Source organism: Phoenix dactylifera, chromosome 11, assembly GCF_009389715.1.
Source record: "Phoenix dactylifera cultivar Barhee BC4 chromosome 11, palm_55x_up_171113_PBpolish2nd_filt_p, whole genome shotgun sequence".
Classification (NCBI taxonomy): Eukaryota; Viridiplantae; Streptophyta; class Magnoliopsida; order Arecales; family Arecaceae; genus Phoenix; species Phoenix dactylifera.
This window is the reverse complement of record NC_052402.1, coordinates 494408-521401: the sequence shown is the minus strand read 5'-3', so window position 1 is coordinate 521401 and position 26994 is coordinate 494408. Positions and strand designations below refer to the sequence as shown.

Genomic DNA, 26994 nt, shown 5'->3' with positions numbered 1-26994 from the left:
AATAAGCATTTACATAGTACCATGATGACTAAAAAGTGCATATATATATATATATATATATATATATATATATATATATATATATAGAGAGAGAGAGAGAGAGAGAGAGAGAGAGAGAGAGAGAGAGAGAGAATTAAATAGTGTATGTTTTTTGAATTTGATGTATAGATTAGGTGCCTTCAAATTATATGATTTTTGGTATATAAGTAGTTCAGAAATATAAAATGATATCCAACAATGTACGATCCTCATCACTTATTTAAAAAAAAGTATAACCCATATAAAAGTATACAATACGCAATTTGAATCTGACCTATGATATATAATATATTGCAATATCCTAAACTAGTTCCCTTCTAGCTTTATTTTTTTTCTTTTTAAGACCCTTTCCATGGTGTCAGAAATGCGGAAAAGCCTCTCGCACCCCCCAGATTCAAGATTGCACATCATTTGAGCATCAAATCATTTTCTTGTTAAACTTCTTTTCTTTTATTTTGTTCGAGATTTCTAATAAAATAATTTTGCGGGGTGCGAGTTGCTTCATATAGCTCTCTAGCATTACATAAACACTATATTCAGAGGATCCAACACAATTTTCCCCTTACTACCTGAAGAACCTTTAGCCAAAAGGGAAAGGTGAGCCTAGCAATGGCCAAGGGCCTTTCCAATTCATGAGAGATGGCATTGCTCCATTCTTTTCACCCCGTCCATCCACATAAGAGGGGTATAAAAACTTCAAACTACACGATCCACATCCACAGTCAATATTGAGTTTGATCCACAAGTACCTGCTTCTTTTATACTGATCTCAGTTCCAAATTAATCATTTGTCACATGAATTAAGGATAGACCCCAATCACCCTAATTTAATGCAGGTTAGATTCATTCCTCCCTCTCTAGAATTAATGCATCCATGCAATCCATCGCACGTGAATTAGAAAGGTGCCACCACCAGCGTCATCGAAGGCTAGCTTCACTGAAAACAGTAAAAAGCTTCCACGGTAGCAATTTTGTTTGCTAAACGAATAATTATTCAAGCATACATATATCTGCTGCAATAATGGAGCCAGCTTCAGTGGAGCCACCATATTTTTTTGGGTACATCGACGGCTCGTACTAGTCTCATGTGGGCATTATCATCTGTATCAAAGAATAAAATATCTTATAAAAGTAAAGAAACAAATACAAAATGGGTTCGGAGATTTTTTTCAAAATGATGAGTAGCAAAGAAGGCAGAAGTTACGATATAGAGAGCACGTAAAACAAAACACCAAGGATTATTTTTATAGAGAAGCTATAAAAATAATACTAAAGTTCGGCCACTCTATATGGCCGTCACAATACTAAAGCTGGTTCCTCGATCTGAGCTGTCACTTGGCTGGGAGGGACTTCTCTAAGCTCATTTTACATGTGCCATGATAGTGTTTGTTTTTACATTCCAACATGAAAACAAGGTTAAATCACTAGTGATACATATGAGTAACCATGAGAATAATGAGATGCTATGTTGATGGGAGGCAAAATGGATCGTCTTGTGGAGTCAGCCAATTTCAGCCGAGTAGGTTTTAGAGTTGAACAGGCCAAACCTTGGTCCCACCAAGAGCCAGGCTGACCTCAGATCCCGCCGATAGCCGAGCCGACCTTAGCCAGAGGCCGAGCCGACCTCAAACCCCGCCGAAGGCTGAGTCGACCTTGGCCAGAGGCCAGGCCGACCTCAAAACCCGCCAAAGGCCGAGCTGACCTCGGCCAGAGGCTAGACCGACCTCCGCCCAAGGCCGAGCCGACCTTGATCCCATCGAAGATCTTACGGATTCCATGCTCAGGCGGCTGAGCGGCCAGATCGTGCCACGTGGCAGACTTAGAAGCTTCCTCAGCAGATCTTTCTGGATCGTTGTGTTAAAGGCGAGTCATTATGACGGCTGCCTCAGGAGGGTAGGGCATTGATGACTGGCCCCTCGCATACCACCAGGTAACGTCTCGCGAGTGCGCACGCAACGCATTAATGAGCTGCCTCGACTACTTTCGCTTGGAACGATGTGGCGAACCCTCAGAACAAATCCGGAAAGATATCTCTCGAATTCTCCACCGGTAGGATTGATCTCCGTATTGTACGCTGCCTCCAATTGATGGCTAGCTGATCACGAATCGATCCGAAATTTCAAGTAACGGCCGAGACACTCACCCTATAAAAAGGAGTAGGAAAAGGCCTTCGGTAAGCCATGATAAATTATTTTAAGCTATAAGATAAGGCACTCAGAAACCTCTCCAAAAGCCTGGCTAACTTAGCCATCGGAGGACCTTCGTCGAAATCTCCGGCCAAGGCTTTGTGCAAATAACCCGGAGTGCGGGAGGTGACCCTCTTTCTCCATCCTGGCCGATGTCTCCTCGGCTTCTTCCGGCGTGGTCACCTTCAGGCCAGATTTCAACCACAACATATGCCTGACTCTAATTAACTTTATAAAACACAATAGCCCACCATAAAATAAGTCTTGCAATATAACGATATCCAATTTTTTCACATCTACCATCCCTATTATGAAAGTCAGGCAACCTTCGATCAATGGGAGGTATGATGTATAAGGTGAATCTGGATATGGCTATCTTTCCAAGCTTCCTATAATCAGGTTGAAAAAACAGGGGAAAAAAGTATTAATCTTCTTCTCGGGACCTTGCCTGATATTACTATAATTATTGAGGACACCAAGCCCTTGTATTTCAATTGCCGATATATTTCTTTGCATATTTAAACAAAGATGGTAATGCGATTTATGTAGATGGCTGTACTCTCAAATTGAAGCTGGCCTTATCACATTCGAGCAATAATTCTAGCGCTCAAGGTTTCCACTCCATGTGAAAGTTTAACTGTACTTCTCAAGACCTTTTGAAGAAATTGCAACCATCCTTATTTTCTCACACTACATTGCACATGTCCTTAATAAAAACATAGCCACCAAATTTCCTTTTATATGCACCACAAAGTAGCCCACGACAATTTCAGACAAACAAACTCGGAAAGTACTTACAGCTCAGCCCACTTTTCTCCATCTCCCTACCTTTCTCCATTAATATGAGGACTTATTTGGTTTGCATAAAAAAAAATTTCCTCACTACTGAAATATTTTTTTTTATGAGCTGATGCCTAGATGTATAATATTTAGAAAAATAATTTTTATATATTTGGTTAACTATAAAAAAGTGATATATTTCAAAGTAACTTATGTCTGGTTGAGCATCTGTTTTCTTGGTAAAGTTACATAAAATACATGTTATACTCTTAATAAAGAAAAAAACTTTATCATATTTTATCTAAAAGCTTAGATATACTTTTGAAAAAAAAAATACATCAATTCCTAGCAGGTAAGAATTGGAATTTTATATGTCCCATATAGGTTTTTTTTTCATAAAATATAGAAATCTTATTTTCATAGCAAAGCTAGTTTTCTGCCTCTCTTTTTTTAAAATTCCAACCAATCAAACATAAGGTATATCTCCATTTTCTCATTAGCTCTACTTTCCTCTCCTTTTCCATCGAACCAAATGAGTCTATAAAAGAAATCCCTGACATTGGAAATTGCCGCATCAAGTTCTACAAAATTCTCCTCAAATCCCTGGAAGTTTTGAGCCAACAAGCTCCAGGATAAAAGCAAACCGAGAGAACGACGGACGGAAAAGGACAAAGAAAACGAGCCATGCTCCATGCCATCCAGGTAATCTTCCGTCGTATTTCTCGTCTCTAGAACAATTGAATTTTCGTTAACTTCTAAACGAAGCTAAGGTTTCACATCTCACATTTTGATTCCTTTGAATAATGCTTCCATCTTAAGTCAGCCATTCAAGGGTAATCCTAAGAATGGATATCTGAAATCCCATCGTTAAGTGTTTGCTTGCCCGGTTTCAAATTATTAAGATTCCAGCCCGAGATTTCCTCCAGCTTCTATCCACACTAATAAACAAACATATTATCAGATTGCAAAATCTCTAATGACACCATTAATCAGGGAGACTTCTTATATATACTCAAAGGAACCTCAGGCAATCGTACCCTTGCTCTCATCCGCTTCAGTCTTGCTAAATTTATCATCCATCCACCTCAAAGATCTCATCTCTACAACCGTCGTTTGTAATTCTAGTTATTGCCTTCCCATCCACATGTCACTTGATTTTCCTCTTAATCCTAGGATGACAAAATTTAGCCTACTTTACGGACATTTCCTCCTATAGGTTCTCATTCCCGTTTCCATTAATTTAATTGGTAAATTTAATCACAGCGTGCTCTTTCTGCCAAGTGAAACCTGTTAAATATGTAACTGGTCAATAAAATTGTCCACTTCATGAGTTCCATACTTTTTCATATCTTTTAATCTTATGATGAATGAAAAGAAAATTGGTCATGGAGACAGTAAGCAACTTGTTTTGCTTTAACATTGGTGCCTAGAATTTTACCTACTCTATGCAACAAGCATGCACAAGCTCATCCTTAATGTAGACTGTTTTAAATTCTTAACGTAAAATCTCTGCACCTCTGACCATTGCAATTTGCCAGGAGAAGCAGTGAATCTTAAAATATATTTCTTCACGATTTAAGAATCCAAGTATTAAATGTAAGAAAATCTTGATGTATTCAATTTCAAGCACTTGAGTCCCACAAAATGGTGGTCTAAAATCCACCATGAGAAATGTTGAGCAGAATACTTAGCATGGGCGAAATGAAGAAATTAAATGTTGTGCAGCATCACCTTTGCTAGCCAGAGCAGCAGCCAGATTTCTTCAGCGCAGAAACATCATCTTTCACATCTATTCTCTCTCCTTTACTGGGGAAAGCAGATGTTGCATCATCACCTGCCTCGACTGCTTTCTTGCATACAATTTGATAAATCTGAGTCAGAACATCTGCAAAAGCATTATCCACATTTGTTGATTCTAGTGCTGATGTCTCCATGAAAAAGAGTGATTCCCTCTCAGCAAAAGCCTTTCCATCTTCAGTGGAAACAGCAACAAGATGGCGGAGGTCGGACTTGTTACCAACGAGCATGACAACCACACTGGGATCTGTGTGGTCCCTCAACTCCTTCAGCCAACGTTCAACACTCTCAAATGTAGAACGCCGAGTAACATCATAGACGAGTAGTGCACCCACAGCTCCTCGGTAGTAAGCACTAGTGATGGCACGGTACCTGCACTTACACGATGGAACCACATTATAAACATGTCTTCGACCAGAGATGCACTAATGCAGACTTGATATGAAGTCCAACCTGTGATTGTAACAGATGCTTGCATAAATATAATTAGTAAAAATTGCCGTGCCTATCCTTGTGGTCACTTGTTATTTGATTCATATGCATGTATGCAAAACCTTTGCTTAAAGGCACATGATAGCCTTGACAGGAGTTGAATATGCAAATATATTAACTCACTAACCTATAGAGTGTGATTCATTATCTGATATATTGAGATATAGAATAACCTGATTTGATATATTAAGATATAGAATAACTTGATCTTGAAAGCTTGGTTAATTAGTCACATCAATTTTCAGTAGCAAGATTGCAACCCTACAGGTTCTGACAAATATTAATATATGAAAGCACTGCGCCATCACCAAGTTGATTGGTACAAACAATTAACATTATCAGAACATCCCATTCCTTTTCAATTGTAGAAAGGAGGCAGACAGCACCGATCATCATATTCAAAAATCATCAAGTGCATCTAGAGGGAACGGCAGAGGTACATTATCTCCCATTTAACTTCTTTGAAGTGTGGATAGAGATTATTAGTGGATACCCAGTCAATGTTGGTGCTTACAAACAATGAATATTAATTTTAGCAAAAGATCACCGCTTGGGCAAATAAGTTAGCTGGTTAATATATTCTGATTGTACAATGCAAAGGATAAGGCCAATAGGGCACGATATTTGTATCCACGAGCACATTCATTCAATCATGATAAAGAGAGTAAAGGCTCCTGACAGCAGGAGGTTAATATTGTTGCCAGGGAACAACCTAGGCCTTGTTTGGTTCCCCCATAAGTTTATCTGGGACATTTGAATAAATGAATAAGTACTCATTCCGTTGTAACCTTAAAAAAAAATATTCAACCAAGACAACCGAATAGTTTTTGCTGGCTCGAAGAGGAAGAAGTACCTAAAAAGTGCTTTCCATCTTCTGAAATCGTAAAAATGCTCTTCCTTCTTCCTGCTTATACTAGGATGCTAGAAAAGTTGTTTGGCTTTCTAAAACTGGATGATTGACATTGAAATTTATTAGGCAGGATCTTAAAGAAGGGTTTTCTCTCAAACAATGGAACAGAGGTAGGCAGAGAGGAGGTTCAGCTACTCTGCTGGTATAAAACATTGTCTTGCCCAAACATAATCCTAATTGCAATAATCCACAGACTCTAGATGACTGAAAGTTATACTGTAAATAGTATATTTTAATAATTCGAAGCACTAAATCTGTTGAAATGTCTTAAGGAATGAGATGAGGACAGATCATCAGATTTCTTCTTAGGATTATAAGATCTCCTAAGATAAGGAGCATGGGTTCCTAAACCTCGGCCCAGCCTGGAGTCCACAAATTGTAGATAACCTGATTAAAATCCAATTCAAACCTAGCCCCCCAAAACCTACAGCCGATCTCTATTGAATCACAACCGCAGCTTAGGGAGTCTATTTTAGAACCTCATCAACCTCCCTCCATAAGGCTTATTTGGACCTCATCTGCCATCAAGCATGTTCATAGAAACTTCAGAGACCTAGAACTTAAAAACAGCCACTAAACTTGACCACCTTATACCGAGTCCCAAAACTAACCCATCTAAAGTCAGATTTCTAAATTCACCCCTCCCATAGTACTGTACCCCCCACCCATCCAAAAACAAAAAGTAAATAAATAAATAAGATGAACCCCCTAGGTGTGTTCCTTACAAATTTGATAAGGGAACAAATTAAGCCCCATTAGGGCCTAGAGGGTATGGAGATTGCATGATATGCATATGCTGATACAACAAAAATAGAAAAAGAAAAGATTCAATACAGATAGGATGCGACAATGATTAAATTATATCTCATACATATATAGGAAAATCTGTAAAACATAATGATATATTATAGTTCAAATTCCAAAAAATCACATCAACATCCATAAATTCCATCATTTAGCAATTATTTGAATCCATGGACAAAATACATATCCATATAACAATGCCAGTATCACAACCCTAAAATTAACTATCTATACTGTCCTTCACTTTTTTTTGCTTAGACGGGCGTATCACACCATTTTGGTGTGAATACATCTAAGAAGATCAGAAAACAAAGTATCCCTAAACGCTCTAGGCACCTAAGCCTCAGAAGTCCATGGTACTCCGCTGGAGTGATCAGCCATAAACGAGGCCATCTAGTCCGCAACCTCGTTTGCTTCTCGGTAAACGTGTCTCACCTCAAAGAAGATACATCCTCTTGCCAAGCAACATATGTCCTGAATTAGGGGATGCGAGCCTGCCTCTCTAACTTAACTCTGGATCTAGTCAATCACTGTCGTTGGGTCACCCTTTATCAAGATGGCGTCAGCCCTCAAAGTACGCCGCGCATATCTAAAGCCAGCCCAAGTGTCTCGCATCTCCACACCCGGTATAAAGCAGGTGAAGATCGGGCACCCGCCCACAGCTAGCAGTCTGGAGTCTAGGCTACTGATGATAAAGCCCGTTCCTCCCCTCGTGCCCCCATTCAACACACATCCGTTAAAGTGCATCTTGAGAAAACTCGAGGGTGAGGGCTTCTAGATGATAAACACCATCTAAAATGCTACATAAGCAGAGGTAGAGTCCCAGGTGCCCCGAGCTATCAAGAATTCTTCTAGAGGACCGAGGTGGATGATCTCCGGAGCCTACGCCCGAGCCCTCTCCAATACGGTCCGCGATGGTTGGCTTCTCTTCCCAAAAATTCAGGTATTCCTAGCCAACCAAATGTGCTAAGCAACATAAACCACCAAAACGCCTCCGAGCCTGAGATGTGGTCTACCCAGCCGACCCCTTAAGTACTGGAGGAAGGAGTACCCAAGGGTCGTCGAATGCACCCCTAGAGGGATGTCAGTCAGCCCCCAAACTCGATCTGTTCTGGTATTCAAGTTTCGTAGGTGCATCCAAGATATATCCAGAGCCTTCTTTGTCCTAGCTATATCTTACAAGTATAAGTATCCAATGCATTGAACTATCTATATCAGCCTCACAAACTTATACCCACACCTATAAAGATTTACATTAGATAAGGATCGGCGCTAACTCTGAATCAGAAGAATCAGAGGTGTAACCAGGGAATGAATATAGTGGACCTAAATTCCACTTTAAGGACCAAGTAAAAAACACACTTTCAACCTATCATATTCTCACTTGACACCTGCGCACATGGTTCATTTGGTGTTTGATTGTTCCTAAAACACACTATACTGAGCAGCAAGATCATATCTACCTACACACAATTGCTCACCTTAAAAAAAAAGTGAGACCTTGGAATCCAACCACACGTGTTTTCTACCCTCCACATAAGGGCCTATAGTAACTTGATACATCCTAAAATTTTGCCTCTCCTCCATTAGCCAATTGGATGTCTCATCTTTGTTTCATGCACAAATCTAAACACTTCCAAAATTCTGCATTTGCCCCTATTCCTTAAGATTTTTTTCAAGCCCTAAACTATTCACACCATAGATTTAAAAGAAAGCATTAGGATTCGATTCAAAGTCTACATCTACCCTTGATACCTGGCTACTCCCTCCATTTCAATCAAATGGTTCATACCAGGTCAACTATCAAAAATCCCTCAAATATCAATCCAAGTGCTCTATTTAGTTTAATCACTTTTATCAAAGCATTATTTAAAGAGAAAGAGGGGTTGCTCTATTTTGGGAACATTCCCACATTCTAGAAACCTAACCTAAGGAGTCACCTCCATCTCCCACCTTCTACCTTTACAAAACCTTAACTCTAACCCTAACTAATGAAACTATTGCAAACCCTTAGACCATATTAACATTCTCCAAGAAAACCATGTCTATGGTCATCACATCCACCAAGCCCTCAATGCCTAGCTTTTCAGTCTTTTTGGAGGTAAGACCTTGCCCCAGGCACAAAGATCCTTTGTCAAGCACTTCCATGTGAAGCTAAGGCCCTATGGAGGTTTTAGCATCTTATAAATCTTTCATGTAGGTATGGTCATAGATCATATATCTTCATGTCAGCGACCCTTAGTCTCTAAAATGTGGTTCGAGGTGGTATTCCTTCCCCAACCATAACCATAGAACTCCCATGACATGCTTTTAGCACAAGACATGGAGTCTCACCTCTCATTCTCTAGTATGCGTGCCCCCATTTGTCCACTTATAGGTGATGGTTTACACAAGAGTTCGTTGCATACAGTCTGCTAATTGTTATGTCATGATCATTGGATTATGAAAGACTTCATAAAGCAATACAAGGAGAAGTCACCTCTGTCTGTGTGTATTTGAGTGTATATCTACATATAAGGAATGCTGAACCGAGTTGTACCGGATGGTTTAGCCGAAACCAAGCCGTACCAGTCTTCGACTGGGTCGGTTTGGCAATGAAAAATGGTTCCAGCCTCAATCGGCCGAAACCAGGCAGAATTTGACCGAACCGGACAGTTTCGTCCGGTTCGGTCCGAACCGGTACTGAATGGTATCGGTCGCAGACCGGTACAGGTTTTGGTACCGGTTCAACGCTCATTGCTGCACACAAAGTAAAATTAGATTGCTTTTGGAAATATTTAGCCTCATATACTTCCGGTGCACAATCAGTGACAAATCTTTTAAAATGACATTCATCCCATCGGTCATAGTCTACATTGTACAGCTTTCCTAGAAACCAAAAACAAATAAATATTGGTAGTCTTTCACCTATAAGATATTTTCCAGCAATTTTTCTCAAGGTAAAAAAAAAGGAAAAGAAAAACCATGATAGCAATCCATCTTGTGGACTGATATCATTGGCTTACTTGACCCAATGCAAGGCCCAACAGACCTAGCAGAACAGCATTTAAGCTCAATCTTGACATTAACTAGTTGATACAGAATTCACCTCCACTAAAAAATGCTCATTTTGAGATCCGGTGCTGTTATCACACGACACCACCATTCAATTGTCCATAGTCTCGTTGGCAAGGACCTTTTATTTTCAATAATATGTCAGCCTATTGTTCGTAAGAGGACTGACTTCAATGAACATCAATCAACTACTTCATGTTGGAGCTAATATTAAGAACCAACTGAGACAGCATCGCATGGCGACTACATCGCATCAAGTTGTTTGAGGACCAAATATATGAAACCTCACTATGGAAGATCCCAGCCCCCGAGTTACCAAGCAATGTAACTTTCCCCCTCAATCGACAAAGTTTCAACTCTAATCCAAATTCTCAGGCAACGGACACACGGTGCCTCCAACCCAGTAATAGCCTATTTTGGTCACCCAGGTTATACTAGATCATAACAATATCACATAAAACCCCAAAACAATACGGGGAAAATCACCTCACCATTCTCCCTTCCTGGCATCAAAGCAATGCAAATCTCGCAAATCATTAATATATAACACCAAGGATTGGGACCTAGCAGATCACTCTTCTCCACCTAATATAAATCCAAGAAATCGGCAGATCATGCAAATTTTTAGTGGCATCTAATGCCCATTCCGAGTCCTATAAAGATCGGAGATCCCAGATCTCAGAACCCTTCTTATCCCCTCGTCCAACTCAAAACAAGAAACCAGACCAAGAAGGCAAAGCAGAAAAGAAAGAAACAAGGAAGACGGGCCATTGGAAGTAGACAAAAGGAGGAGGTACCTCTCCTGGCCGGCGGTGTCCCAAATCTGAGCCTTGATCACCTTGCTGTCCACGGTCAAGCTCCTGGTGGCGAACTCCACCCCGATGGTCGACTTGGACTCCAGGCTGAACTCATTCCTCGTGAACCTCGACAGCAAATTCGACTTCCCCACCCCGGAGTCCCCGATCAGCACCACCTTGAACAGGTAATCGTAATCGTCCTCCGATCTGTACGCCTCCGCCATCTCCTTCGCCAAAACAGGGCAAAGAAAAAACGCTACCAAGCGCCGCGCTTGGATCTCTCGGCGCCGCGCGTCTGTGCCGCTGCGTGTCGGAACGCTCTCTCTTTTCTTTTTAAATTAATGGGAGATCGGCTCTTTTTTTTTTTTTCTTTTCAAATTAATGGGACCTCGGCTCGGGTGGTGGGCTGGATTCGATATTATTAGGTGGGACGCTGCGTCCGCCCGGGTGGCCGTGGGCACAGCCAATCACAACCGCTGTTTTTTACCTAAAGAAGCGTGCTTTGACGAATGGAATCGATCGGAACCAGCGGTCGGTGTCGTTTTATGGTCGGTTGGTGTGACAGGTGATGACAATGGAAGGACAGGTGTCAAGGGCGACATTCCAGCCGTGGAAAGCACGCAGATCGTTCTCTTCTGTGCTTGATTGCGAAGGGGACAACGCGTTATTAGGCAACTGAAAAGGGAGCCCGCCTTGATCCCATTGGTTGTTCTTTTCATGCGTCTTAGAGCACGAAAATAAAAGAAAAATACTGTGTGTATACGTTGAATGTACTTCAACAAAATGTAATCAGATTTTTCAAAGTAATCGCATGAACTTATAACAATAGCTTCAACTAGTTGTTTACTTTCTTTTAAAAATCTTATTTTTGAAATAGGTACAAAATTCAAACCTGAATTGGTGCGTGGAATTCTTGTATTAATAGCATTGGCTTACTGTATTATATGAGATCGGTACCAAATTAGTCAATTTATGAGAGGGAGTTGGGCATGAATATAAACATAAATAGACATGAATCTAAGAGTTTTGTCAATATATCAGAGAGAGTTGGAGCATTCTGCCCAGTGCCGCTGGTGCGGACACCAGTGCCAGGTCAGCCGGTCGCCACAGGATCCAGCCAGCTCAGCGGGTTCCAGCCGATTCAGCCAGCCTGATTTTATTTTAGATTGATTTATTTTATGTTGATTGGATTTATTTGCATATTGTCATTTGGGTTTATTTGCATATTGTCATTTTAGGAGCTTTTTGGAATTATTTTATTTGTAGGGGTTTATTTGTTATTTTGTGACCCTATATATATGGGTCCATCCTCATGTTTAGGGTTTAATGAATTAATGAATGAAAATTGGTCTTCTTCTTCCTCCTCCTCTTCTCCTCCTTCCCTTCTTCTTCCCCTCTCCTCTTCTCTTTCTTCTTCTTCCCCTCCTCTTCTTCCCCCTTCCCTCTCCTTCCTGTAGTTGTCCTGCATCAGCTTTGGTATCAGAGCCTCGGCTTTGCCCCTGTTGCCAAAGCCCCGATCCAGTTTATTGGAGCAACAAAACATCTTGACCTGTCAGACTTCCTGCCATCCGAGAAAGGGTTCCGATCCTTTCTTTTTTCGAAGCAGAACTCCCGCACCCTGCTTCCGTGTGCGAGTCCTCCCTCTCGAGTCTCACCAGAGGAGAAAAAAAAAAAAAAAAGAGGAAATCCTTTCTTCCCTCTCTCGGTTCTCGCACAAGAAACAGGGGCAAACCCCTTCGCCAGGTCTACCCCACCCGTCGTCACATCCGCGCCTACCGCCGCCACCAGTCCCCGCCACCGTCGGACGTCCCCCCCTCGCCGCCGGCTACACCGCACGGCACCGTCGCCTCCACCTCGCAGCGCCGTCCCACCGCTGGTCCACCAACAGAAGACGCCACGACCCCACGAGAGCCATCGGCCGCGCCTCTGTGGCCACCGCCCGTGGCCGGACCCGAAGGGGCAACGCCGCCGTTCCTTCCCATCGCCGCAGCTCGTCGCCTGAGGTCCTCCGTCGCTGCGCCCACCACCGCCATCAGCCACCTGCGTCGGATCCGCAGAGGGGCCGCTGCCGGAAGCCGCTGCCGGAGCCGTGACCGCCTCGCCGTCGGCTCGCCACCGGACGCCGCCGTCTGCCGGAGTCTCCCGTCGCCAGTACAGTCGCCGCGACCCTCCGCCCCTGCCCGCAGCCACCGCCGCGGAGATCGGCCTGCCCTCCCGAACCCATCGGGATGTTGAAGAAAAGATTAACGGGTAAGTCACAAAACCCGTTAACCCGAATCCGGTAGCCCGGATGCCAAAAAAAAAAAAAAAAAACAAAAAAAAAAAACGCACGTGATTTCACGTGACAAACCCGTAACAGGTATAGGGTCGGGTCAAACCCGATAACCCGGATCCTAACGGATCCGAGTTAAAAAAAAAAGAGAGAAATAAAAAAAAAAGAGAGAGAAAAAAAAAGTAAAAAAAAAAAAAAAAAAACTTACCTCTGTTCATCTTCTCCCTCTGTTCGCTCGCCGTCGCCGCCGCCCGTGAAGCGCCGCTCCACCCTAGCCGCTGCAGCCGTCGCCCCTCCGGCCTCGCCGCCCCTGCCACCGTTGAGATCCGTCGCCACTTCACCTCCCGTGCAGCACCGCCCTCTTCGCCTTGCTGTTTTCGCCTTCGCTCGCGCACAACGCCGCCCCACCTCAACGCACCGCCGTCTCCGCAACGCCGCTACCGCCGCCTCCGCCTCGCCGCCGCGTTGTACCGCCGACGCCCACGACCTTCCTCCGGCCGCATCTCACCCGAGGCACGCCCGCCGTCCTCGCCCCGCCTAAGTACCGCCGCTCGCCTCCTTCCGTCGCCGCCTGCCGGCCGCCGCATACCCCACCCTTCATCTCTCTCACTGCCGGCCGTCTCTCCCAAAACCCCTCTCCCACTTCACACCATCACCTTCTCTTCCCCGCCTCTTCCATTTTCTGCCACGGGCCCAATCTTGTCTTAGGCCTGATCCCTCAACGGCCCCAAGCCCAATCAGCCGGCCCGTCGTCCACCAAGTTATTGAAGCTGCACTCAAGCCCGCTAAGTTTACTGGATCCAATCCTCACTTCAACAACTGGAGAGTCCATCAGCTGCAACCGCGCATCGATCGTCGCCCCAGCCCAAGTCAGGCTTCTTCCTTTACTGCCAATTTTATTTGTTTGTCTAAATTTAGAATTAATTAACTCTTATGTGCTCTATTGATATTGCTTCCTAAAATTCAACACATCCACTCCAAACAACACCAAAACCCTAGTAGTGGCCTGTCTTTGTTATTAATTGTAGGGCTACCTAATCTTTGGAAGTTCTTTGAGGCTCTGTGCATCCCTGCAACACACTGAAAACTAGTACTATTTGACTGCAACTACTTATCTGAATTTGTTACGTAATTCAAAGCCAATTTCAATTGCGTGAGTTAGCTTCCGATTATATTGAGCATCTACTTTGCAATTGTGGATTCATTTCATGCATTAGGTCTACTTAGGAACCTTTATAGTTGGTCGGCTAATACATTTTGTCATTCATTTTATGCATCTACGTAGTGGTCGTGTCGCATCTCATCTTGAGTCCCCCCTAGACATGGATTCCAAAATTGAAGCCCTATTAAAAGCTATCCACGACACTAATGATCAAGTCCAAAACACTAATGCCCAAGTTCAAAAAACTAATATTCAAGTCCAAAATACGAATGCCCAAGTCCAAGCAAACAACGCCCAAATTCATGACCTAACCACAATGTCCACCCAGGTTAATACTCGACTTGATTCGATCAAGGTTTCACTTCAGAGGGTTATTGGATTTAAGAAAACTAGTACCTCCCATTTACCAGGTCTTGAAGGGGATGACACCCTAGAACAACTCCTAGAACAACAAGACTCTGTTCGGCAGGACAATTTTGATAATAGGTCTGTTCCGGGTCACCATTATGCCTACCCTCGCCCTAGAGGACCAGGTCCCTTTCCTAATATTGATAGAGGTTACCGACATAACGTAGAACCCAGAGCTCTTCGTGACCCTGATAAAGACGTAATGAGAGGCATTAGGGTGGAAGCCCCCACTTTTGACGGTCGTCTTGACCCGAAAGTCTTCTCCGATTGGTTACACGAAATGGACCACTTCTTTGAGTGGTACAATCTGTCTGAGAACAAAAAAGTTCGATTCGCTAGAATGAAACTCATTGGTCGAGCTAAACTTTTCTGGCAAAGTACCGAACATCTGTTAGCTAAGAGACATCAACATGAAGTAACTGATTGGGTAGAGATGAAAGAGAGACTTAAAGAAAAATACCTGCCCCTTAACTACCAAGACGATCTCCTAAATCGATGGAACACTAAGTCCACATTTGTAAGGCGCCCTGACACACGAAGCACTCCCACCGGCCTTAATTCCTTAGGGTCCAAACCTTCTGTAGGGTCCACTACTCATAGGCCCCCTCCTACTGCCCATGTCACAGGCCGCGACACTAATGGCAAGGGAATGCTTGGTGAGCCTCCCAAACCACATTCCAAAATTCGGTGTTACAAATGCCAAGGTTTTGGTCACGATACCTCCCAATGTGCGAACAAATTTTTCGTTATTGCTCAGCAAGAGCAGGGAGGTGACATAGATGACTTAGAGGAGCAAATCTATGAACCAAACCTCGATGACATTCAGGACATTGAGGAAGAGTGTGATGACAAACCTGAAACCCTAGGATGCACCCACACTCCACCTAGCTCGCTTGCACAGTCAGATAACGAGTCTGACCAGTCTACCGTGAGTGTAATTGGATATGCCCTCGCACAACCCATCGAAATTGATGTTAGGATTTCTGAGCCTGTATATGCATTTACACAACACATTCATAAGTTGTATCAGGAAATCCATAAGGGCATTCATGCATGTACTGCTCAGTATAAGATGCAAGCTGATTTCCATGCTAAAGAATTTCAAACTTGGGGTTACGTAATGATCCATCTTAAGGAATTGCAGTCTCTTAGTATTGGACCATTTAGGGTGTTGCACAAAGATGGCACTGACGCCTATGCCATTGACTTTCCATTTGATTTCGGTCATAGCCTTACTATTAATATTAAAGATTTGGTTGCAATCCATGATGACTCTTTTGCTGCACACTCTCCTGCGCCTGATGTTTATCCTATTATTGATTCCATGCCATCTTTGTTTCCTTTTACCCTCCATCGAGCACAAAAAGAGTATATTGATTCTATTTTAGCCGAGCAAATAGTTTTTACCAGTGATGGAGGCATCCAACATTTCCTGGTTCGTTGGCGAGGACGACCAAGGTCCGGCTACACTTGGATCCAGCGCGAGGAGATACCGCCGATTGACCCGGACTTGTTGGAGTACTACCGGGGCTTTACCGAGCCGCTTTCGTCGAGGTCGACTTCTTTCCACCCGAGGAGAGTTGGTGCGGACACCAGTGCCAGGTTAGCCGGTCGCCACAGGATCCAGCCAGCTCAGCGGGTTCCAGCCGATTCAGCCAGCCTGATTTTATTTTAGATTGATTTATTTTATGTTGATTGGATTTATTTGCATATTGTCATTTGGGTTTATTTGCATATTGTCATTTTAGGAGCTTTTTGGAATTATTTTATTTGTAGGGGTTTATTTGTTATTTTGTGACCCTATATATATGGGTCCATCCTCATGTTTAGGGTTTAATGAATTAATGAATGAAAATTGGTCTTCTTCTTCCTCCTCCTCTTCTCCTCCTTCCCTTCTTCTTCCCCTCTCCTCTCCTCTTTCTTCTTCTTCCCCTCCTCTTCTTCCCCCTTCCCTCTCCTTCCTGTAGTTGTCCTGCATCAGCCGCTTTTGGAAGGAAGCTAAGTGCATTTGGTCTGCGCTTGAAAATTACATGGGAAAAACAAAACTTGGAACCACTTTTAGACAGGTCTGATTTGCTCTCATAAGCAATGCTGAGTTAGGTCTAATTTGGCTAAAATCAAAGTCAAGATTAGATGAGCCACTTTTGGACGTTATCCCATGTAAGCTAGCAAGGGATATGGCTAAAACGATCATCTTTTTTGAATTTTATGTAGAAACTTCAGAACTGGTTTCCCAATAATTTAAATGTTAAAGTCTTATCGGGCTGGTCCATATCAAGTGAAACAAATCATTACTATTCCGATATTTTAGAACTTAAAAACCTGATAGCTTCGTGGCCAACTTGCAACCTAACAAAATGTTGTGCTGCAGACGGGCTATCATTTAAGATCTAGAAATTTGAATGTATTCAACTTAGATGCAGCCTCGATCTTAGATTCCATCCATGCTCTCAAAAAACAACCAATATATAGTGGTTCCAAAGCACATCTATTTCATTAAAAGCTTCCGTAGAGATATTTGTAATTTTGTACGTGCTCAGGATCGTTTGGCTTCAGGTTTCATTCGGCTAAATTGAAGGAGAGGGGAGAGAGAGCTGCGAAGATTAAATAGCTTATGCAGACGTGACCTGACGTAGAAGAGAGAAAAACACTACCAATGACATAGCATGTCATAACGATGTCTAAGGGGTAATGATTTACCTCGTGCTCAGACCACATCACTTTTCCTTCTGGACATCCCAGACATGGGTAAGCACTGGACTTATAAAATTCAGGCATTACCAGAGGGACAAAGGAACTTATGAGAGCTAATGCAATGGGTGGGAACCCCTATAGAGCCCACCAAATTCCTCATTTATACATAATGATGCACTCCTTGTCCCTCCCATCATCTCAAATAGGACTTTCCATCATTCCAATCTGTAAATTGCTCCATTGGTAACAATTAAAGAGTTGTAACCAAATTAATGCAATTCTCAGGATGAAATGCACTTGAGTCAGCCACCAACAGAACGGTATACATTAACACGCAAGTTTTTGATGGGCAGGCAAACGATACCATCAAAGTATATATAAGGGGCCAAGCCCCACTTGATTGCAGGCTTTGATGTCATAATTATACAAATTCTGTACATCTTCACATGTAATCAGGAGTCAACTAACAGGTATAAGAAATCTCATAATAAATGATTACCCAAAAAGAAAAACACGTGATTTAAAATTTAACCAATTTGCATGCGACCTCCAAAATCCTATGCTTAAAATACATGAATGAGAAATTTAGTTCCAATGGCACAAGGATACTTTTGGGGAGACATTTTTGCTCCCGGTTGTTCATTTTAATTGTAATTCAAGATAAGGATGAGCTTGTATGGTAAGTCACCTTTTGGCACGGCACTGAAGGGTGCTCTGGTAGATGAATGGTAGGATTCCAGAGCCACCAGAATGCATGAGGTTGCATGTGTGATAACTGAGAAGTCAATCCAGTGTGCGAACTATGAGTGTGCCATCTAAGCTCGCAGTCCAAGCTGACAGATTTGTGTGAGTCTAGGAAGAACCACTTATCACCCTGTCTGCAACATTAAAATAACATGGATGCATGGGGGTTCATTTGCCAGAGAAAGAAGAAACTTGACTGACAAAACAAGCATGCTTTAGCCATCAATCTTGCAATAAAATCCAGTCTTCAACTTAGGTAATTTAGCTTCTCAAACATATGGTGGAGGGTACTTCGTACCAATAGCTTATCCTAACTCCCAGGATGTTGTTTTGAGGAACCACGGCCTTTGTGAGAGATTATTAAGTCGTGGGGAGAGCAGGCGCTGATGGAACTATTCAGAAGGTGGTCGCACATCACGGAAATTGAAGCAGCTGACCAGGATAAAAATGGTGTCACTTGATGGGAGGATTTCAGAACTTAGTGGGAGATTATGACAGATTTTGTATTTGATCCTTGCATCAACCCCCCCCCCCCCCCCCCCCCCCCCCCCCCCCCCTCTCCTCCCATGATTAGATCAACAGGTTTACTCAGTGAGAGGTGTAATTTCTTTTCCCAACTCTTCTCATTTTCATTCTGTATCTTTTGAAGATGGCAAGGCTCAAACTTCTCTCATCACATGCTTGAATTAATAAGTGCAGTGAACAGGGAGAGGTGGCGAGCATGGTAAATGGCTAGTTTTATATCCTCTCTTACTTGAAAGAGGCTTTTTGCGAGTTTGGCGAGTTAATTATTGTGATGCAGTTCTGCATGATATATTTTAGTAATATTAGGCTATTTTTGACACTGGAGCCGTCCACAATAGTAGCCTAAACTTTGTTCTTTTCTAGATCTAATTCTTTCTCACGAATATCTGATTTGCATCCTGATTTTTTAAATAAATAGAATTAGAATTCTCAACAATATGGATATGACTGATATCCAATTTGTAACCAAACCTATTTTGAACTAATACAGATACAGCTAATTTCAAGTTTGTACATATTAGTTTAGAGCAAATTGAAATACAAATTTTAGTTTCAGAATGATACTTTTACTTGTATCAGCTGAATAAAAGTGGATATGGATATGAATATGGATATACTAATGTCCTATATATGTCTGATCCGCTCCCCTACGTAGGTCTAACCGAAGATATTTGCTTCAAGCTCAAGATGGCTTTAAGCCTACTTTGTGTAGTTCTTGACTTAATCTAAGGCCTCAAGGCCTTAGTTGGCATAATTTGTTGGCAATCATAGTTGTAGGTGCTATTATAGAAGATGGGGTTGGAAGAGGATTTTTGTTCATTCTATGCTTACACATGTTTGCCTGTGAAAAAAAAGGCTTGAGAACTAGAATTCTCGACAAATTTTAAAAGTCCTTGTAACAAGTTTTGCCTTCTATTCTCAAATTCATTGAATAGTTTATTTTCCTCAATATTACACATTCGATAGCTACAATAAAAAAAAAAAAAGATATATTTTAGGGCAATGAGGAGTTCAGGGGGGGAACGAAAATGAAGCAATGTCCCTCTCTAATTAGAATAGAGAGTCTACAAACAATTATTGGAAGTGCAACTTGAATATAACTATTGCACAAATTATTTCCAAATGTAAAGGTAGACATTCAAGACAAATTAGTGAAGATTACTTGAAAAAACTGATAGCAAAGTGCAATGAGCATGCAATGTAAATAAAAAATAAATTTTCAAAATCTTCCTTTAAAAGTAATGCTACAAGATCTTACCAGTTAAGAACTGTTGCATATGATGCCAAAAAATCAAGTTTCTTCATCATGAAAATCAACATCATCAATGATAACGTACTTTGCAGCTACGTTGGGAAGGGGAGGATTTGTATCTTCAGTTTTGCTAGGCCAACTCTTTTTCAGCTTTTGATATCTAAGATGGTCAGCAGAAGTATAGATTTATTATTATTCAGGTTTGAGACAGCAGTAATGTTTTCTAAATATATCAGATGACTACTGGTCATTTTTAGTATCTTAAATGATAGCATATAGAAATTTTATAAATTGTGATATCTAAGTGCTAAAGTAATGTTTTAACAGATCTAATGGAGTCAAAAAAAAGGTCATAAACTCATAGTTATCGTTGATATATAGACTAGAGAGTGTCCATTAGTAAAGCAATATGATAAATTAACACTTGAAAGACCAAGCAACTACAAGAAAATTACATCTTTCAGAAAACAGGAGATATGTTCACTTACTTGTACCAGTTGAATAAACTAACCCCAACCATTATCGTGAGGAGTCCAATTCCCTTTAGCAAGGTAAATTGATCATGAAAATATAGAACTGCAACCTGACATACCGTGCACTCGTTACTAATATATAAACCAAACTACAAACTGACTTATTTTAACATACAGATATTATCATACCTATATTACCTTGGCTACATATTCATCAATAAGAAAAACTACAGAAGAACTCACAGAATATAACCCAATATTAAAGCAAGACAGCAAGTGGAAAATGAGCAGAACTAATGGTCGTAAGTTACAATAGATTGTGATGATGGATGGAAAGCAGATGCAATATTACCAACATCATTTGCTATCTGAATCTCAGGAATTATAAGTTGACTTGTTAAATTTGAGAAAATCTCTTTCATTCAAAAAATGAAAAAGGATGTGTTTATTAGTGTAAAGGCAGGGACTATGGATAAAGACTGTTGTCCAAGACAGGCTATCTTAAGGGTTTGTTTTCCATAGTTCCAAGTGATGGCTCAAGATGTTCCTGTGATAGATATAATGTATTTTTACAGGTTTATCATGCTTTGGTTAGCAGATGAAAAATACAAGCTAAAGCACTAAAACATGGTATATTACTAAGTGTAAAGGATGATATACAATAATGACATGAATCATATTCTACTGATGAAATGATCAAAAAAGTTAATGCATAACTAGCAAGATGCCTAATCTTCACGTGTGTCAACAGATAAATCAGATAGAAAAGAGAGAAACCAGAATGTGATTGTAGAGCATAAAGGTAGCTTCAACATGTAGAGCAGAATTACATTATATGAATTGCTAAGGAGCATAAAGTAAAAAAGTCAAGTCATACCAAAATTGTGACAGCTTCTTTAACAATGCCAGCTATTGTTATTGTTACTGCACTGGTTGCCGAAACAAGAAAATATTCAGTTAAAACCTGCAATAAGATTAAGGTCACTGCTTTTGAGTGCATGCAGCCAAAAAGATTATTACAGGCATTAATGTCTAACAAAAGCCCCTAAAGCCAGTACCTAAACAACTTTCAAAGATAATGGAGTTCAATACATAACTTACCATGAAAAATGCCAAGAAACCTCCCAAAAGCAGTAACAGGCAACTCAATATTACATGCTTTGAACTATCAAAGTATTTATTTGTCCTGAAGCTATGCCACGGATCCATAATAAGAGATAGGATCGCTGTAGCTACTGCCATCACAGGGGTAACATAGCTCATCAGAGCAATTGGATCCTTTAGACCTACGTAACACCAAATACAAGTCTTTCATTACTGTTATGAAGATCATCAAAGTTACAACCAATGGAACAAATTCTATATTGCATTTTACTCGAGCTCTATTATAGCCAAAGTAAATAAGAATCTAAGACAACTTGTCTCAGTGCACCCCCATCTGATCATGTGGTGGTGTCCATGGGGCAGTGTTTGCCCACATTAGTTCGTCAATAACAACCCCTTCTGTAATCTAAACTATAGGTATCCTAGTGTAAGAAAACATGATAGATTGCTTACCATAGGCCTCTTTCTTCATGTTAAGTTGGAAGCCACATGCACCAATAATGAAGTGTCAATAATTAGATAGGGAAGAAGAAGAAAATAAAATATATTGTTATAAATACAATGTATATCTAAGTACATGATCTATTTAAATTTCCATTAACTAATATTCACGACAGAAATCTTCAAGCAGAAAAAAGTGAATAAAAAGCATGGACTGACAGCCAAACCTGCAAAAGAATCTGAGTCATGCACCAGCGAAAGCCTGACATAACAGCAGCAAGCATAACAAAAACAAATCCCCAGATATTGAACTCTGTCTCCTTGGCAACTAATAGAAAATGGATTAGTCCACACGATATTGTATTAGGAGTGGAAAATATTAAACATTGAAATTATGAAAAAAAAAGAAGCAAGGTATGCAATTCAAGAAAAAAGATCGCAAATACCAATCAAGTAGAAAAAAAATATGTCCGTGTGTTCTCAGATGTCATATTACAGGCACAATAACAGCACTCTGAGAAGCATGTTGGGGTGGGGGGATCCAAATAATTTTATGCTTGGTTTTCAAAACTGAATAGAATAAAAGTGATTAACATGAAAGATGAGAAATTAAAGAGATGGAGGGAACTGTACTCGTATGGGAGGAAGTGAGAGACAAATGGAGGCTAAGACAGCTTCTGTATTAAATGATGATACCTGGAAGCTTCCTTATTTTCAATAGCCTTTAAGTGGCAGTTTTTTGTTCTTCAGATTTAGAAGTTTGGAAGTTCAATTATAGAGGTAAGGATTCTAACAGCCAAAATGTCGATTAGAAGTAATTTTTATATCATTTCTCTCATGTAACTTTATCTAACTAATGACATTTGAAATGAAAGTAAATATGGAGAACGCCATATGTAATTTTATTAATATACAGATAGCATGGATGCAATTAATGAAACAACATACCTGTTAGTAGAACTCCTATGGAAATGATAAGGATGATACCTAGAAGCTTAATACTGGGACTCTCCAACCTTTTACAATGGAAGAGGAAAATATGTTATAAAGCCTATGTATTACAGGGGGGAAATAAAAAAGCCTATTAAAGGTGACAAGGCCCATGGCTCATCATTTCTGAACATGCATAGCCTCACTAGTTACTTGTAATATATTAGAGCAAGCACAATGTAACAAATAATTGCAATTTTTTTGGAAAAAAATATTTAATAAATCTATCCTAAATTAAAAAAGACAGCAAAGACACATAATAACTCCAGATAATGTTTGCAGAAATATTGTCTCCAAATTTGACCTTAGCTAGTTATCAGATAAGCCGGATAAAGCAGGTATATAGGTACAATCTATCAATGAAAATTGATGGAAGGTGAAAATAGAAAGGAAGAAAGAAGAATATGGTGGAATATTTAATGAAAAGAACACGTACATGTTGACTTAAGGCATTAATCAAACACAGTAGAACGCTGATGAAAAAATACCAATGTTGAACCATAGAAATCAAACATGAAATATTTCTTGTAAGATATTTGAGGCATTCTTGCTGATGGATATAAAACATATGATAAGTCCAAGTTATCTCTGACGTTAATGACCTAAATGGATCAATCATAATAATGGAGAAATCAAAATCTTTTGATGATTTATAAAAGGTTTATGCCTTGAACTTTTAAGCCATTGTTCCATCATTTCCGATTACTTGGAGGATAAAACAAGCTTCTAAGAAATGCTAGAGCAGACCAGATACGGAGTATTTGCATTATCCTATGGAACTCATCAGTTTAGGTCAAAACTTGCCTAAATGCAAATGCAAACAGAAGGAGAAATATTGGGGCCGCAGACTTGCACTGCAAAAGAGGAGACATAGGTTCAGAAAAGCAGAAAATAAACAAGAAGATTTAGACACCAAAACCCCATATTTATATATATGAGAAATAAAGTATTGGAAATTAAAAAACATTCTTTCCATCGAACATGAAACTCACCATTGTAGCAAATGTCACAGATATGAAAACAAGAGAAATATTGCTCAGGTTTACATCCAATGCAGTTCCAATAGCAGTTGGCACAACTGCAAAGAGAAGAATCCATGTGTTTTTCATTACCAGTTAGAAAGTTCAGAAAACAGATAATATTGATGCACAAATGAACTGCCTATTTTTGGCTTCAAAAATCAAAATTTATATGTTGCAGTAAGCATAACCCATTTGTAGATGGAATTAAATCTCATATGTGTATGATGCCTCTTGAACCATACATGGCACATGAACTTAAAACTGAAATAAACGCATGAATTTCATGCCCCATAATTGAGTCCAGGAATGTCCCACCCAATAAAGAAGCAAAAAAGTTGCTTTCAAGATGATAGCAAACAAGTGAAAGAGTATATTGGAATAAAAATTCAACCAAGCAATAGAGTACAATCCTATCTGATGGGGCTACATCCATGATGGTTTAAACTCAAGGCCAAATAGCATATGCAGAAGTCTGACAACAAGAAAGAAAGAAAATTTTTCGGACAATATTGAACTTCCAATTGGCCATCCTCAATTGCCGTTATCTGATAAAATGGAACTGCATTGCATACTATAGGTTCTTTTCACTATCCCAAAAATCTCAACAAATATAAAGATCCAAATTGCACAGGAAAAAAAGCTGACAGAGCATGGATAAGAGTCCATGAATCCCTATATAAATGCATCACCAAGCCATGCAGAGCATCAAGGCAAAACCAGATAATGGATTTGGTAGTCAATTTTGGTGCAGTATATCAAAATCTAGATATTTTTCTTTCCAAGATTCCAACATGTTACTGTAAACTTAGTGAGCACGAGATCATTGCTCCTTGGTTAATCAGCTGGTTCATAATCTTCCTTCCCTCATTGACTAAGTTTTTTCGGTAAAACCAATAGCATGTATAATCAAAAAGAACAAATCAAGGGCAATCAAGTTACCTCTGATGAAGTAATCCCTCCATGTCATCGCAGGGCCTCTGCTTTCAGAACCCCGGGACTGGAAATATAAAATAGCCTTCGACAAAACAGCTTGCATTGTGAAGTGAACGGTATTCATCAATAGTGGAGCCGGGAACTTCCCCATATGTTCCCCAAGCAATGTCTTATTATACCTAAACCCAGAGGAAAAGGTGACTAATTATTGCAATCATTCAAATTAGATATAAGAAAACTAGATAATTTAGCAAGATCGAAACACCCACAGCGTCAAACAGGTACTGAAGGTGTACCAAACCAGTATACAAAACAAAGCCTTGATGATATTGGCTGCAGAGAGGGGGCTCTGCGCAGAGACTTGTAGTGTTTCCAGCTTCGTTCTTGAATTGGTAGCATGGATCCCATTCTCGATATCGAAAGGAGAGTAATTCATCCCGTTTCCATTCGCCCCGGTATGAGCCGATCTGCTTTGATTCATGCTTTGCTGCCCGCCTCTTTGGAGCAGTGGCTGGTCAGAATCTTCTGCGATGGTGGACTCGGAAGATCCATCGATCGCGTCCTCTTTGCACCACCGCGAGAAGGACGGCTCCCTCCGGAGCACTGGCCTGTCGTTTTTGCTCGCAACCTCATCGCTCTTGGTTTCCGCCGCCGCTGTTGTCTCCCCTTCTTCTTCTTCTTCTTCTTCTTCTCCCATACCTTTCGCTGGTCCTAATTTGCTTTCTCCCATCTAATTCCCCTCTTATTCTGAACTCTAGGACATCATTCTTGCCTTAAAAACCTCCTCCCAAGAACCATCTTTTGGTTGAATCTAACTTCGACAAAAACGGATTCAAGAAAGAGATCGGGAAGGATGAGATCAGATCTCTGCCGCTAAGGTGGTTTAAATTTGGGAGAAAAGGGAGGTGTAGATTGGGTGAAGCGAATGAGAAAGTTGAGGGAGTTCGGATCTGAGATTCTTTCTTCTTTTTTTCCGCTTCTTTTGGCGCTGGTGGTGTCGGCGTGGTGGCGTTCTCACGTTCTTAGGCCGTGGTGAGTCAACGAGAGGGCTGCGACTCGGTGCTGCGGAAGACGACAATTCGGCGATACATTCGGAGGGACGGAAGCGTATCTACCGGTCCGCGGTTTCGTCGATTCATGCCCCTTCTGTGCTCTGATGTTCCGCAGCCCCATTCCGGGAATGGAACTGCCAGGTCTGCGCCTGATGGAGAAGATACTTAGACCGGAGTAGGCTAGAAATGAAACTTGAATCTAGGGTCCATCCGGGTTGTTGCAATTGATGGTGCACTGCAGCCATCTATCTCGCCAAAAATCGGATTTACTATCCGAGATAAGCCACCGACAATACAAACAATGATTTGTTATCCCATATAAACCATATTTAACTTATACCTAGAGACTGAGACAACTCCTCGGACTCGTTTGGTCCGCGGAAGAAGAAAGGAGGAAAGTGTGGTCAACGAAAAAATAGTAAGATGCCTCTTGTTTGGTTGGAGTTTTCAGAGAAGAAAGATGGAAAAGTTGTATTTTCATGGAAATATGATTCTCATGTTTCATGAGAAAGTCTTTCCCATGAGAAACATAGAAAAGTTACTCTTTCGTGAGCTTTTTTTTTCAAAAAAGCCCTTCAGCATTAAAGAGACATTAAAGACCTAATTTTTATTAAGGGTATAATAGGAATTACACATAACTTTTTTAGGAAAGTGGATGGTCAACCAAACATAAGTACTCTGAAAATCTGTCACTTTTTCATTATCAACTAAGCATGCCAAAAGTATCTTTCCATACATCCTCTTTTCAGGAATATGTTTCCTAGAAAAGAAAATGCTTCCCACGAACCAAACGAGCCCCTCATGTTTCCTGATTACCATACTAACTTGGGCCTCGAAGGGTTCCTGCCGGATACGTTCCGGCTAGAAGATTTCTTTACTTTGTAATATTTTAAGTCGGAGTGCTGTCATCTGATGAGAATCTTGGCTGTAACAATTGAGCGCCACTCGTCTTCTCCAATTCCGACCAAAATAATTGACCATCGAGCTCTCTAGCATCATCGCGCTTCTCGTCATGGTACATAGAGTCAGTGAGTTGGCAACAGATTAAAACCTCCTCCTTTAT

The 26994-nt window shown here is 40.9% G+C and overlaps 2 protein-coding genes across 3 annotated transcripts; both read right to left on the bottom strand.

Moving 5' to 3' along the window:
• Positions 1-4554: 4554 nt before the first annotated feature.
• On the bottom strand, positions 4555-11196 carry LOC103708973 (ras-related protein RIC2-like). Its single transcript, XM_008794103.3, has 2 exons — positions 10860-11196; positions 4555-5174 (listed from the first exon to the last, which is right to left on the bottom strand). The coding sequence occupies exons 1-2, from the start codon at positions 11081-11083 to the stop codon at positions 4742-4744; spliced, it is 657 nt and encodes a 218-aa protein (XP_008792325.1). The 5' UTR covers positions 11084-11196; the 3' UTR covers positions 4555-4741.
• A 6573-nt stretch (positions 11197-17769) lies between these two features.
• Positions 17770-26098, bottom strand: LOC103708972 (probable sugar phosphate/phosphate translocator At1g06470). Of its 2 annotated transcripts, XR_003386036.2 has the most exons (13): positions 25149-26098; positions 24886-25058; positions 23917-24002; positions 23729-23778; positions 22883-22950; positions 22162-22262; positions 21947-21959; positions 21491-21675; positions 21267-21353; positions 20405-20499; positions 19923-20076; positions 18438-18571; positions 17770-18273 (listed from the first exon to the last, which is right to left on the bottom strand). XR_003386036.2 is itself a non-coding variant. In XM_008794102.4 (12 exons), exons 1-11 carry the CDS (start codon positions 25607-25609, stop codon positions 19956-19958), a joined length of 1440 nt encoding a protein of 479 aa, XP_008792324.2. In that variant the 5' UTR covers positions 25610-26097; the 3' UTR covers positions 17770-18273; positions 19923-19955. The 2 variants fall into 2 exon arrangements, 1 of the variants encoding a protein (XP_008792324.2); XM_008794102.4 differs by lacking the exon at positions 18438-18571 and having other exon boundaries at positions 25149-26097.
• Positions 26099-26994: the final 896 nt, after the last annotated feature.

Coding starts and splice junctions, on each gene's coding strand:
- LOC103708973 (XM_008794103.3), bottom strand. CDS start 11,083: ATGGCGGAGGCGTACAGATCGGAGGACGATTACGATTACCTGTTCAAG. Junction 5,175..10,859: donor GACACCGCCGGCCAGGAGAG/GTACCTCCTCCT, acceptor GTGTAAGTGCAG/GTACCGTGCCATCACTAGTG.
- LOC103708972 (XM_008794102.4), bottom strand. CDS start 25,609: ATGGGAGAAAGCAAATTAGGACCAGCGAAAGGTATGGGAGAAGAAGAA. Junction 23,779..23,916: donor CTGTGACATTTGCTACAATG/GTGAGTTTCATG, acceptor CCTCTTTTGCAG/TGCAAGTCTGCGGCCCCAAT. Junction 20,500..21,266: donor AAGAAGCTGTCACAATTTTG/GTATGACTTGAC, acceptor ACGGTATGTCAG/GTTGCAGTTCTATATTTTCA.